The 15,115-nt window shown below is 48.0% G+C and overlaps 1 protein-coding gene across 2 annotated transcripts in view; it reads left to right on the forward strand.

Moving 5' to 3' along the window:
- HYDIN (HYDIN axonemal central pair apparatus protein) overlaps nt 1–15,115 on the forward strand; it is a 443,011-nt gene that overhangs the window by 274,741 nt on the left and 153,155 nt on the right. For both annotated transcript variants that reach the window (XM_074968344.1, XM_074968343.1), the window contains 2 exons: nt 12,647–12,760; nt 13,056–13,158. In XM_074968344.1, coding sequence (XP_074824445.1) covers nt 12,647–12,760; nt 13,056–13,158 — 217 coding nt within the window. The remainder of the gene's footprint in view (nt 1–12,646; nt 12,761–13,055; nt 13,159–15,115) is intronic.

A 15,115-nucleotide genomic window follows, 5' to 3' on the forward strand; every position in this document is an offset into this window, starting at 1 on the left:
TGATGGCACTGTTGACTCCGTCCAGAGCATTGAGTCTGGTGCGGGACCCTCCACCGACACTCAGAAGCCACTGGGGCACCAGTGGTCTGACTTTCCCATCGACCCTGGAGGCTTTTCAAATGGCCAGGGATTTATTGTCTCTCCCAGTCCCCCAAACTCCGATGGGACACCTGCTAGCTCCGATGACCGGAAGCAGGAAGAAGCAAGGAGCATTGAGCTCCTTCCTGGCACTGGGCCTCCTGGCACCCTCTAGAGCAAGGATGGGCAAACTTTTTGGCCCGAGGGCCACATCGGGGAATAGAAATTGTATGGCGGACCATGAATGCTCACAAAATTGGGGTTGGGGTGCGGGCTGTGGCTGGGGATTCAGGCTCTGGGGTGGGGCTGAGGGGTTTGGGGTGTAGGAGGGTGCTCCAGGCTGGGACTGCGGGGTTTGGAGAGTGGGAGGGGGATCAGGGCTCGTACAGGGGGTTGGGGCACCGGGGGTGGGATGTGAGGGCTCCGGTTGGTGGTGTGGGCTCTGGGGTGGGGCTGGGGATGAGGGACATGGAGTGCAGGAGGGTGCTCTGGGCTGGGATCGAGAGGTTCAGAGTGCAGGAGGGAGATCAGGGCTGGGGTAGGGGTTTGGGGCTTGAGGGGGTGAGGGCTCCAGTTGGGGGTGCGGGCTGTGGACTGGGAATGAGTGGTGTCAGGTGCAGGAGAGTGCTCTGGGCTGGGATCGAAGGGTTTTGAGGGCGGGAGGGGGATCAGGGCTGGGTCAGGGGGTTGGCGGGAGGCTCAGGGGTGCAGTCTCCGGGCAGCGCTTACCTCAAGCGGCTTCCAGAAGCAGCGGCATATCCCTTGTCTGGCTCGTACACAGAGGTGCAGCCAGGTGGCTCTGCGTGATGCCCGTCCAATGGGTTCATGGCCAATGGGAGCTGCGGGGGCGGCACTTGGGGTGGGGGCAGCGTGCAGAGTGGAGTCCCCTGGCTGCCCCTATGCATAGGAGCCAGAGTGGGGCAATGCCACTGCTTCCGGGAGCCTCGTGGAGTGGGCTCCGACTCTGCTCCCCAGCTGGAGCGCCAGAGCAGGGCAAGCCCCAGACCCCGCTCCCCAGCAGGAGTTCGAGGGCTGGATTAAACAGTTGGCAGGCCAGATCCAGCCCACAGGTCGTAGTTTGCTCACCCCTGCTCTAGAGGCAAGCCAGCCCTGATCCCAATGTCCTGACCATCTCTGGTTCGCTGCCAGTCCCTGTCTGGCAAACATGGCATGAAAGCAGAGACAGGTACCTCTCTGCCGTTGTCTCTGAGGGAGGACTCCTCTTCTGAGTCTAAAGGGAACCCGTATGTGCAACCTAGAGGTCATCACCCAGCCTATGCACCACTGAACTTCAGTGCTGGTTCCCTCACTGGCACCTGGCCAGCGGATCACTGGTCCATGCAGTGGCCTTACTGGAACCCCTGGGGGTTTTCCCCAGTACCAGGTCCTCCCTCCCATCATTCTGACTTGGTGGTTTCTGAGAGGCAGGCTACCGCTCCTTCCTGCTCAGCACCGGACCCCACCTCTGGTACAGACCCCGGTACCAACATTCAGGAGATGAAAGTTGTTGAGGCTGAGGAAGAGGAAGGAGCTCCTCCTCCAGTGCAAGCTGCCTCCTCATTCTCTCCAGATGAGGTTGTCATGGGACCTAGTAGCCTGCTTCCTCAGGACGATTTCAGGGCCCATCAGGACCTCCTGAAGCAGATAGCAGCTATCCTGGGGCTACAGATTGAGGATCTTAAGGAATCATCCCATAGCCCTATTGATATTAAGTCTGCAGCAGCTCCCTCCAAGGTGGCCTTACCCATCAGTGAGGCTGTGATGAGTCTGGTCAATGCCCTGTGGCAAACTCTTTCTTCTCTGCTGCCCGCCTCAGAGAGATCAGAGAAGAAATATTATGTGCTAGTGAGTGGGTTTGAATACTCATACTTGCACACACACCCCTCCAGAGTCACTGGTGATGTCAGCAGCCAACAAAAGGGGCAGGCAGTGCCAGTCAAGCGATACCCCAAACAAAAAGACACCAAGAAACTGGACCTTTTTGGAAGAATCCTTCTTATGAGACTTGAGAGGGAAGGGGTTTTATCCTGATATTTCCTAATCCCAAAGGCCAAAGAGGGCCTTTGGCCCATTCTGAACCTGCATTGCCTCAACAGATATCTCAAGAAACTGAAGTTCTGCATGGTCTCCCTGGCCTCCATCATTCCCTCCCAGGGTCCATGGTACTGGTATGCTGCCCTCGACTTAAAGGATGCATACTTTCACATGTCTATCTTCCTTGGCCACAGAAGATTTCTCAGATTCATTGTGAATCAACGCCACTGCCAATGCACTGCTCTCCCATTCGGCCTGTCTGCAGCCCCCTGGGTTTTCACAGAGCGCCTGGTGGTAGCAGTGGCCTTCTGCAGACCCAGGCGTCCAGATGTACCTGTACCTTAACGATGGGCTGATCAAGGCTTGGTCAGAAATTCAAGTGCAGAACAGCATCAGCACAGTCTAAGCCACCTTCAGAGCTCTGGGTCTGCCGATAAATGAACAAAAGTTAACTCTTGTCCCAGTTCAGAGAATAGAATTGATTGGGGTGGCACTTGACTTAACCCAAGCCAGGGCCTTCCCAATGAAATTACAAACTATCCACCCACCCACCATCTTTCCTGAACTGTCCTCCTATGTCTTGGTTTCACCTAGTGTGGCTTAGGGCAAGTCCAGCATACTCACCTGAGTCCCTTGAATTCAGTGGGATTGTTTCTGTGAATAAGGGTTTGTAGGATCAGACCCACAGACCGCACACCCTTATGTTGCAGGATGTTTTACTTTGTCATGCTGAAGTGGGAAGTAAATGAATTGTGCTGTATACCTGACCTTTAGTCATAAGTAAACTTAATGTTAAATTAATAATGTACATGGGGCTTCAGGGGGGTATATAAATCACAGCAAGAACTGAATTTGGCCCTAAATTTGTCTGTTATACCTGCTTCTGAGTAGAACTCGACTTATTCTGAGCAAGGTATCAGCTCTGGATATCAGCATGTACACTGGGGCTATGTTGTCGTACCTGCTTAGTTCATTTCAGAGTCTGATCCTAAAGAGTATATTGCATTTAATGCTCCTGTTTTTTTCTTCATAGTTTTGGTTTTTTTATTTTCCTGCCTTCTCTGTCAATTACAAACGTTCAAGAATCCTGTCAAAACGAGTGTCCTGCTCGGAAGATGCTGCTAATCAAGTCTGAAAAGCGAGCACAGGAGACAGATGTCGTGACGCCACACGCTGGGTAGCCTGCGCCAGACAGCGTGGCTGTGCAGACCCCTACTGGGGCTTTAGCAGAACTGGCTGACCTAATCATAGAGGATGAAAGATGGTGTAACATTCCCTGGCTTCGAGACATGGGATATGGCTGCTGCAATCGGGGTGTGATTGCAGCTCGTGTAGAAATACCTGAGCTAGCTTTAAACTCGCTGGCTCGGCTCCTGGAGCAGCAACGCTGCATCGGCACAGGCTTCAATGCAGGGGAGCTGCCTGAATAACTCCCCGGGGTTCCAGGTGGGATTGTACAGGCTGCCACAGCTTCACTGCTCTGGCACCAGAGCTAGCTAGCTTGGGCGCGTCTACCCCCGCTGCAGTCACACAGCGTGACTGCAGGGTAGGTGTAGACCTTGTGGTTCTTATTTCAGCTCCCCCTTCTCTTGCTGCACTGTTCCCAAGATGCACCACCTCAGAGGGGGAGGATCAGTAACCCAGCCCCAAATGGCATAGCAGTATCCCAAGCCAAAGACCAAGCCCCTGCATAGTGGTGTTCTTTAAAAAATAGTTGTCCTGCAATCTCCAGAATGCTAATTTCAGTCCAATTGCAGTGTGGCGCAGTTGTTAGAAACACTGCTACATCTGTACTCTTGAGCCTGGTTCTGTGAGATGCAGGGGGTCCTTCACCTACCATTGATGTCAGGGGACCTAAGGATACACAACACTTCACAGAATAGGGCTTCCAGCCAAGCAGTTTAGCATGTGCTTAGGTCCATCTTATTTAGCAAAGCACTTACATCTGTGCTTCGCTTTAAGCACATGCATAAGTCACATTCATAAGTCAACTAAAGTTAAGCACATGCTTAGGTGATCTGCTGAAGAGGGCTGGTTCATTAAATTGGTGTGTGAGAGAATTAGGCCCCATTGAAATCAGCAGGTGCTTTGCCACTGATTTCAAGAGAATAGGAGCCACCCCTACTCACTCTCTCATGGCCTGTTCCTGTGCTTGAATGCAGGGATCTTGCCTGTCATCCACGGCCCAGTGCTGAGAGATACAACTCTCCAGTCTCCGTGGAAACTGAGGTGGCTCAACACGTGTCAGGATTGTGCCTGCTGTGAATTATACTGAAGAGCTGGCATGCCATTAAACAGCCGATGTCCAGATCTCTGATGTGAACTGTGCTAGTCAGACACATCACTCACTCTTTGTTATCGTTTACAGAAACAAATACCATCAGATAGCTTTAGGAGTAATTTGAAGTAATTGATAAGTTTGTAATTGCTGCTGATTACTTTAAATAACATCCTCTCAATTATGCATTGGTTTATTTATAACAAAAGACATTACATTGTATTTATTATTGGAGTCACAATCATTTGTTCAGTAGAGACCTTTGGATGAAGACTGATTTCGAAGCACCTCTTCCCAAGAGATGGGCAGGAATTACTTCTCACAGCATCACCATTAGTCTGTAATTTCATTGGGTCAGGTAACTGATACGTGAAACGCAAGGAAGGAAGAGAACTAAATGGGTCAGATTCTCCTATTGATTACCCCAGTTTAAATCCAGAGTAACTCCATTAAAGTCAATGGAAATTTGTACAGAGATGATGCAAAACTCTTGATAGTGGGGGGGGGCCACAATTTGCCTTTGGAGGAACAGGAGTAGAGCCAGAAGTGCCAGGGCAGCAGCTAGTGAGCGCCTCGGGGAGTGTCTCATGGCAGCCAGGGTCCATGGGCAGGGGCTGGCTGGAGGGGGGGTATCACTGGCTGGTGCCGGGCTCCTTCAGGTGAGAGGCAAAAGCATGTCAAAGGCGCAGATTGGAGCTGTGCCACCCGCCCTGCCTGGGGAGTGCCCGGCTGTGCAGAGGGGGCCCAGCTGGGAAAGCAGGGCAGGGAGGGCTGCTGGGCAGCCAGCCACTGCCCCAGCTCCCACAGCTTGGAGAGCCAGGGGCCCAAGCAGGCTGGGCAGCTCCCACCAGCTTCCAATCTGCCAGTTCCTGGCAGGAGGTGATGGTTTTCAAAGGGTGGGGTGCACCCCACCGTTTGAAAACCTCTGCTAAATGGAAAGCAGAAATCGGGGGGGAGGGGTGGCACATGAACCCGCATGCCTCCCTGCATGTCCTCTCTGTTCCCACAATACCTATGGTTTGACCAGATGACAGCCCAAGGGGAAAATATAACTCTACAAGTATCTAAAGGGTTTAAACACCATTGGGGCTGAGGCACTGTAGAGTGATGTAAAGGGGGGTTAATGAGGAGAAATAGGGTGGATCTGAGTGAAGGATGATGTAGCATGAATAGAAGGACAGCATTTGCGAGCAGTGAGATTTCTTAGGCTTTGGAAGAGCTTCTGAACGGAAACGGTGGTAGCTCAATTTCTTGAATCAGGTGACGCTGCACCAGATAAAGCATTTGAAAACATATTCGAAGGACAAATCGTGCGCAGGCCCTTGAGGAATGAACCGAATGACCTAACTGACTTTCTTCTGAGCGCTGCCATTGGAAGTGGAGGTACATTCAAAGCCTCGTTTTCAGAAGAGCTGACCGCCTGTCTCTCCTGGACTTCAGCCACAGCTGTGGGTGCTCAAGGCTGCTGAAAACCAAACCCATAATACATAACCCTGCTTAAAGGTAGTCAGGAATTTTCCTTGCAAACGTGGAACCAAAGGTGTTCCATTTCTTTTCAATAGCAACATTCTGAGTCCCTGCTCCTATCCCAATCTTTCTGCATTTCCAGAAAAGAACGAAACTGAAATACTTCCCCAAGGTGACATTTTGATTAAAATAAGTCTCTCTCAACACTGCTTTCTAACCGCTAGTTAACTGATACTCAGTCACAATGAAATATCCATGGGACTGCTCATTGCATTCACATTAACACCAAATCTTCTGCTAATTAATTCCAGCAAATAGAAAACTGATGCAGGAAACCTAAAATCTCACTGCAGTGCTGCTGCTGCACTTTCCTTCCTCTCCACGGTCTGGTCTGAATTTCAATGCATGGTTCAGTAAACACACAAATCTTATCTTAGCAAAGGAACTAAATGTTCTTTTTGGTAGGAAACTTGGCACAGTGCTCCCCCCCCCCCCCCCGGCCCACCCCGTGAATGGGGGGAGGAGAAGTAAATGTTTCCTAATGTTTATATTTGCAACCCAGCAGATTCTTATTGATTGTTTTTATGTAAACAGGAGCTGAAAATATTATAAGGAAGTGGAGACTGTTGACCCAAAACCGCTGCTGCTTAGCCAGTGTCTGAGTCTGTTTCAGCGCTGGCTCCCCCTCGACAAATAACAAATGGCAGAGTCTTTCATGTCTTGCTGATCTAACGTTTCGGAGTTTGGTACAGAATTGTTCTGGAATCCCAGAAGATATAGACTTTGGTTCTCTCTCTTTTTCTCATTTAGTCAAACCCAGGCTGGGGCAGTTGAAGCAAAAATATTGACCTGGCCTGGCGAGTAAAATGAATTTGGATTCATGTCACTTAAACAACTCCTAAACATAATGGGGGAAATCTTTAAAGGGCCATTTACAAACAAGGTAGGAAGCAGTGTGGCTAGAGCACTGGACTGAAACTCAGTCCAGTTCTATTCCCAGAAGTGCCTGGGCTTCCTGCTGGGTGCCCTTGGGCAAGTCACTGTCCTGCTCTGTGCCTCAGTTTGCCCATTTGTAAAATGGAGACAATGATGCAGACCTTCTTTGTTAAGTGCTTTAAGATCTACAGATGAAAAGTGCTATGCAAGAGCTAGGTATCATTAGTTTTTAAAATAGTTTTATTAAAAAGTGACATATCCTATTAATAATCTATCATGTTAAATATATCACGGTTCTCAATAGTCATGCCGGCAGAACAGGATTTAATGGTAATTGTTGGCCAGTACAAATTGTCTTCCATGTCATGTCTACTCCCAGTTAGATGGGACAAAGATGGGAGTTTTTCTGCTCACTTTTATATTATGTTAAATTATTTTACTTTCATTTGTAAACACCCTTTAGCATAACACCTTGCTGACTGTGAGGTTTTTTCTGCTAAGCCGTTTGCCGAGCTTTCATGTCCATGGAGCACACAATGCAAGCGATGTGCCAGCATTCTCTAAATGGGTAATTTGAAAGAAGGTTTCAGATTATCTGGAGAAGGTTCCAACCACCTACGTTATCTAACACAGCCATGCAATTCAGACCAATTAAACAGTTTATCCTTCCCAAAATGATTATGTCTGTGAAAGAACAAAGGAGATATCCAGGGAAATGTGTGTGCTGATTTTGCTAAGGTTACAGTGCAGCCTGGAAAAGCCTGTTTCAGTCCTAAAGTCTGTAGGTGTTGATGTAACATTAATCTCTCCAGTGCCCTGCTTGCTTATAAAATCGCACACCAGGCAGGCTAGAATGTAGGAAGTCTAGAGGTCTGTCTTAAAGTCCAGTAAACCTAAAAATCACCCCTCTCTCCCAGTGAATCAAATCACAGGCAGGGATTCTGTGCTTTACCCTGTGAGTGCTAGGAAACTCCTGCTGGTCAGCTGTCTTATGCATTGGACTGGACCAGGCTGAGGTTGATTTCCATCCCACCATCAACCTCAGCCTGGTCCAGTCCACACAAGAGATCCACTTCCTGGACACTACAGTGCTAATAAACGATGGTCACATAAACACCACCCTATACCGGAAACCTACTGACCGCTATTCCTACCTACATGCCTCCAGCTTTCACCCTGACCACACCACACGATCCATCGTCTACAGCCAAGCTCTGCGATACAACCGCATTTGCTCCAATCCCTCAGACAGAGACAAACACCTACAAGATCTCTATCAAGCATTCTTACAACTACAATACCCACCTGCGGAAGTGAAGAAACAGATTGACAGAGCCAGAAGAGTTCCCAGAAGTCACCTACTACAGGACAGGCCTAACAAAGAAAATAACAGAACGCCACTAGCCGTCACCTTCAGCCCCCAACTAAAACCCCTCCAACGCATTATTAAGGATCTACAACCTATCCTGAAGGACGACCCAACACTCTCACAGATCTTGGGAGACAGGCCAGTCCTTGCCTACAGACAACCCCCCAACCTGAAGCGAATACTCACCAGCAACCACATACCACACAACAGAACCACTAACCCAGGAACCTATCCTTGCAACAAAGCCCGTTGCCAACTGTGCCCACATATCTATTCAGGGGACACCATCACAGGGCCTAATAACATCAGCCACACTATCAGAGGCTCGTTCACCTGCACATCCACCAATGTGATATATGCCATCATGTGCCAGCAACGCCCCTCTGCCATGTACATTGGTCAAACTGGACAGTCTCTACGTAAAAGAATAAATGGACACAAATCAGATGTCAAGAATTATAACATTCATAAACCAGTCGGAGAACACTTCAATCTCTCTGGTCACGCAATCAGAGACATGAAGGTCGCTATCTTACAACAAAAAAACTTCAAATCCAGAGTCCAGCGAGAAACTGCTGAATTGGAATTCATTTGCAAATTGGATACTATTAATTTAGGCTTAAATAGAGACTGGGAGTGGCTAAGTCATTATGCAAGGTAGCCTATTTCCCCTTGTTTTTTCCTTCCCCCCCCCCCCCCCGACGTTCTGGTTAAACTTGGATTTATGCTGGAAGTGGCCCACCTTGATTGTCATGCACAGTGTGGGGAGAGTGGTCAGTTTGGATGAGCTATTGCCAGCAGGAGAGTGCGTTTGTGTGTGTGGGGGGGGGGGTGAGAAAACCTAGATTTGTGCTGGAAATGGCCCACCTTGATTGTCATGCACATTGTAGGGGGAGTGGTCACTTCGGATGAGCTATTACCAGCAGGAGAGTGAGTTTGTGTGTGTATGGGGGTGGGGGAGTGAGAAAACCTGGATTTGTGCTGGAAATGGCCCACTTTGATTTTCATGCAGGTTGTAAGGAGAGTGGTCACTTTGGATAGGCTATTACCAGCAGGAGAGTGAGTTTGTGTGTGTGGTTTTTGGAGGGGGGTGAGGGGGTGAGAGAACCTGGATTTCTGCAGGAAATGGCCCACCTTGATTATCATAGACATTGTGAAGACAGTGGTCACTTTTGATGGGCTATTACCAGCAAGAGAGTGAGTTTGTCTGTGGGGGGGCGGAGGGTGAGAAAACCTGGATTTGTGCTGGAAATGGCCCAACTTGATGATCACTTTTGATAAGCTATTACCAGCAGGAGAGTGGGGTGGGAGGAGGTATTGTTTCATGGTGTCTGTGTATATAATGTCTTCTGCAATTTCCACAGTATGCATCCGATGAAGTGAGCTGTAGCTCACGAAAGCTCATGCGCAAATAAATTGGTTAGTCTCTAAGGTGCCACAAGTCCTCCTTTTCTTTTTGCGAATACAGACTAACACGGCTGTTACTCTGAAACCTGTAATTATATTATGGTCACTATTACCAAGCGGTCCAGCTGTAATCACTTCTTGGACCAGATCCTGTGCTCCACTTAGGACTAAATCAATCACTTAGGACTAAATCCAGAACCCCTCTTGTGGGTTCCACGACTAGCTGCTCCAAGAAGCAGTCATTTAAGGTGTCAAGAAACTTTATCTTTGCATCCCGTCCTGAGGTGACACGTACCCAGTCAATATGGGGATAGTTGAAATCCCCCATTATTACTGAGTTTTTTATTTTTATAGCCTCTCTAATCTCCCTGAGCATTTCCCAGTCATTATCACCATCCTGGTCAGGTGGTGGGTAATATATCCCTACTACTATATTCTTATTATTCAAGCATGGAATTACTATCCATAGAGACTCTATGGTACAGTTTGGTTCATTTAAAATTTTTACTTCTTTTGATTCTACGCTGTCTTTCACATATAGTGCCACTCCCCCACCAGCACGACCTGTTCTGTCCTTCCGATATATTTTGTATCCTGGTATTACTGTGTGCCATTGATTATCCTCATTCCACCAAGGTTCTGTGATGCCTATTATATCAATATCCTCATTTAATACGAGGCACTCTAGTTCACCCATCTTATTAGTTAGACTTCTAGCATTGGTATGTAAGCACTTTGAAAACTTGTCACTTTTTGGATGTTTTCCATTAGATGATGTAATTGAATGGGCCTCTCTTTCATTTGACATACTTATGTGCTGCCATTGCTTCATTCATTTCATTCATTGTTGGTACTCCAGCTCACTCAGGTGTATCTACACATGCTTCAGTCCCACCACTTGAGTGTAGTGTACTTTAATCTATTTTCCCAAGGTCTCTGGCAGAGTAGGGACTTGACTCTGGAGGTCCAGAATCCCAGGCCTCTGGACCAGCCTTCCTCTCCTCTGCTCTTCTCCAGCCCTGCCCTGGAAGGACGATTGATCAGTATGATGCTGGACAATTGAAGGCATGAGGCACAAAGGGAAATAAGGGGAAAGATCAGATGAGGAGCTTAGCAGATGCCTACATGAAACCAATGAATCTCTGATGGAGTTTGGAGGAGATGAGCCACAGTTAAGTCCATTCCCCACTTCCTCCTCTCTTTTTTGGGGCCATTTTCTGAAGTTCCTACTTAGGCAAAACTCCCATTAATTTCAGTGAGAGAGTTGCCTATGGACTGATTAAGGATTCTGGAATCTGATTCTGGTATCCTCTCCATCTTGTATCCCCTCCCATCCCTTTTACTTTCTAAAACAGCAATTGCCTTTTGTTTCGACCCTATGGAGTTTATTGTCTTACCTGTCAGTAATAAGCTTTCCTATAGCCCCCGTCAGTTCCCTGAGAATGATCTCACTCCCATATTTTAAGTGTTTCACTTCTTGTTATTCTTTTTTTTCCCTCTGGTAAAAGTCTCTTAGTGGTTTTGTGCTTCTTCTTAGCAGAAGCTAGCTGTCATATTATCTTCCAGCATGACTTTAGGATGCTTTAGGATGAAAGATATTGTTATTATCTAGGCCCTGTGGTCCAATGAAGTTGCCTTCAGCTGTTCTATAAACCTGGGGGTAATTTAATAAGTGACTATACATTTTCCATCTCAGGGGCTTTACTCTTCTCATGAGTTGCTATTAACAGCAGTGTTTATCACAAGAGGCTTCTTGTTAGAAGGCAGTATAGCTAGCAGTGTTGATATAACCAAAAGGGATGGCCAAAATGTTCAGGCCTAGGTGGCTGATGCAAGGTCCCTAGGCCCAGATCCTCAAAGGCATGTAGGCTCCTCGCTTCCATGGAAATCAATGAATGAAATCAGTGGAACCAAGAGGAGTTGAGATCCTAGCTGAGCTCATGGGGAGGGGAAGGATTCACAGTCATTTCTGGGACCTCTGGATTGCAGTTCAGAAATGTTCACACTTTCTTTTGTTCTCTAGGCTTTGTTGACCTAGGCTCCCAGGGGCCAGATTTTCAAAGTTATTTAGGCACCTAAGGAATAAATCCCTCTGGGTGCCGATCTGCATCTTTTTGAAATTTAGCCCTAAATTCCGTTCTCAAGAGTGACGCAGGCACCTAAGATTATGAATACAGTCAAATAAGGGATTTGTGGATATTAACCTAGAAGGACCAAAGCTTATTCTCAAAGCCAGGACATATTGCTGCTGCGCCAGTTCTTCTCCCTTTGCCCTCCAGGGAGAGACTGAGCTCCTCTCTGCCCTGCAGCCTTTTTATAGGTCCCAGCCTCGCCCTGATTGGCTGCTTTCAAGCCTCCATTAGATTGGCTCCCAGTAGGCTCTTCGAGGATTGTCTGGGGCTCTGCACAGCCTCTCTGCCTTGCTTTAACGCCTTCCGCGCCAGAATGGAGCAGCTGCCCCACTACACAGCCACACTGTATCTGCACGGAAAGTGGTCTCTCTGTGAGGTGCAGCATGGCCTGCCCTCCTCTATACAGCCTGAAATACTCAGATGTTGTCCATCAGCTACTCATACTTGGTTCCTGCAGCAGATGGGAGCAGTGACAGCTGAGCAGTTTCATGTGTAGTGTATGTCTGCACTGCAATCAGGACAGTAGTCATAGGCACGCCTGAGAGAGCATTGATCAAAGGAGCTCAGTAAAAATAGTTGTGTAGCCATGGTAGCATGGGCTAGCTGTCCGAGCATGTACCCGGGTCCTGGGTGGGATTGTCCTCGAGTAGCTAGCCCATGCTGCCACAGCTCCACTACCATTTTTAGCCAGCTAGCACAATCAAGGCTAGCTGTGATATGCCTATGTCTGCAGCAATCATGGCTCCTGATTGCCAGGTAGATATACCCATAGAGACATCAGCACCCTTCCTGGGACCTCACCTGGCCAAGTTCTGGAGCGGCTGCAGTGAGAGGATAGATGGGGTAGCTCTGGGAATTTCAGTATTCTCAGTAGTCAGTATTCTCCCCCTTGGGCACAGGCATGTTCACAGCATACTCATGTTTAAACCTAATTTCATTTTCAAGGTTCAGCCCTGGAGGACGTAAGTCCATCATTGAACCCGAACCAACAAATGAGCAGAAAACTCAGCAGGAGCCCGAGGCAGCCTCAGAACAAACTGACAGCAACATCTCTATGAGGTTTGTACAGAAATCATCAGCCTCAAGGGTCGGATTCTGACAGAGCTTTCTGTAGGGGACCCATTCCACCACACCCTCCCAGTCTGTGAGCTGTCAGCTGCATTTCAATGAGTGGGACCAGGGCCATCCTAGAGGATCTAGCTGTCGTAGATGGCCTTTCCCACCAACCCAGTGGTACCTATGCTCTTCCCCTGCTTGACTTCCCACTAGTGCGGGCCGCAGGAGATAAACATCTATCAGATGCTTGGCAAACCTGCAAAGCTCTGGTGACTTTTCTCTCCTTATGTTTCACCAGAAACTCCAGAGGGATGGATGTGGAGAAACATTCCAATGGGATGAGTGAAGAAGAGACCCAACACAAAGAGCTGCTGGAGAGAAGTGATTCTTCAGAAATAAAGGTAGAAATTCCCCTAGCCCTATTGCCTGGATCCCATGAAGTCCGAGTCATTCACCTGCTTGACCTATACACTCCAGCAGAATCATACTAGTCACCCCCCCCCCCACCTTTAAACCTTCCAAATTGCCTGCTGACTTGGTGGGTCATACATCTTGGGTGGGATTTTCAAGCACACGCAGCATCGCTCTAACTCTGCTCTTCATGGATGTCTCTGGTAATAAAACTCCCATTAACTTTAATGGGAGCTAAATTAGGCTGACACTAAGCACTTTTTAAAATCACATCTCTCTTCTCCACTGACCTGATTCTCACACAGCATCAGGCTAGGCCTGTGTTTACATATTAACTTCAGAAGCAGTTACTGCCTCTCTCCCTAATTTACATAAGTAGCTTCTAACTTCCTAGTCTTTTCTAATGCAATCTGCACTGACGACTCACCTACAAACACCCCGCACCTGCTCAAACCCAGCTAGAACTGCCTACTGATGTAGTTGCTACCTTCTTCCTCAAAAAGAAAAGGAGGACTTGTGGCACCTTAGAGACTAACAAATTTATTTGAGCATGAGCTTTCGTGAGCTACAGCTCACTTCATCGGGTGCATGTAGTGGGGAGATTTATATACACAGAGAACATGAAACAATGAGAGTTACCATATGCACTGTAACAAGAGTGATCGGGTAAGGTGAGCTATTATCAGCGGGGGGGGGGGGGGGAACCCTTTTATAGTGATAATCAAGGTGGGCCATTTCCAGCAGTTGACAAGAACATGTGAGGAACAGTAGCGGGGAGTAAATAGTACTCCTTTTCTTTTTGCGGATACAGACTAACACGGCTGCTACTCTGATACCTTCTTCCTGTATCTCTTAATCCATGGTGGGAGGGTGACAAGTAACAGGTACTTGTGTGAAATGATGCTCTGGAGAAAGAGGCACAAAGTCTGTCATTTGCTAAATTCTTATGCATGGCTTTGAAAATTCTCTTCAGCTCTCTGACCTTTAGCTGTTAGTCTTGCTTAGAATCATAGAATCATAGAATATCAGGGTTGGAATGGACCTCAGGAGGTCATCTAGTCCAGCCCCCTGCTCAAAGCAGGACCAATCATCCCAAGCCTGACCTTAAAAACTTCTAAAGAAGGAGATTCTACCACCTCCCTAGGTAACACGTTCCAGTGCTTCACCACCCTCCTAGTGAAAAAGTTTTTCCTAATATGGAACCTAAACCTCCCCCACTGCAACTTGAGACCATTACTCCTCGTTCTGTCAGCTGCTACCACTGAGAACAGTCTAGATCCATCCTCTTTGGAACCCCCCTTCAGGTAGTTGAAAGCAGCTATCAAATCCCCCCTCATTCTTCTCTTCCACAGACTAAACAATCCCAGTTCCCTCAGCCTCTCCTCATAAGTCATGTGTTCCAGCCCCCTAATCATTTTTGTTGCCCTCACTGGACGCTTTCAAATTTTTCCACATCCTTCTTGTAGTGTGGGGCCCAAAACTGGACACAATACTCCAGATGAGGCCTCACCAATGTCGAATAGAGGGGAGCGATCACCTCCCTTGATCTGCTGGCAATGGCCCTACTTATACATCCCAAATTGCCATTGGCCTTCTTGGCAACATAGGGCACACTGTTGACTCATATCCAGATTCTCGTCCACTGTAACCCCTAGGTCCTTTTCTGCAGAACTGCTGCCTAGCCACTCGGTCCCTAGTCTGTAGCGGTGCATTGGATTCTTCTGTCCTAAGTGCAGGACTCTGCACTTGTCCTTGTTGAACCTCATCAGATTTCTTTTGGCCCAATCCTCTAATTTGTCTAGGTCCCTCTGTATCCTATCCCTACCCTCTAGCGTATCTACCTCTCCTCCCAGTTTATTGTCAAGTGCAAACTTCCTGAGGGTGCAATCCATGCCATCCTCCAGATCATTAATGAAGATCTTGAACAAAACTGGCACCAGGACCGAC

Source organism: Natator depressus, chromosome 12 (genome assembly GCF_965152275.1).
Source record: "Natator depressus isolate rNatDep1 chromosome 12, rNatDep2.hap1, whole genome shotgun sequence".
Classification (NCBI taxonomy): Eukaryota; Metazoa; Chordata; order Testudines; family Cheloniidae; genus Natator; species Natator depressus.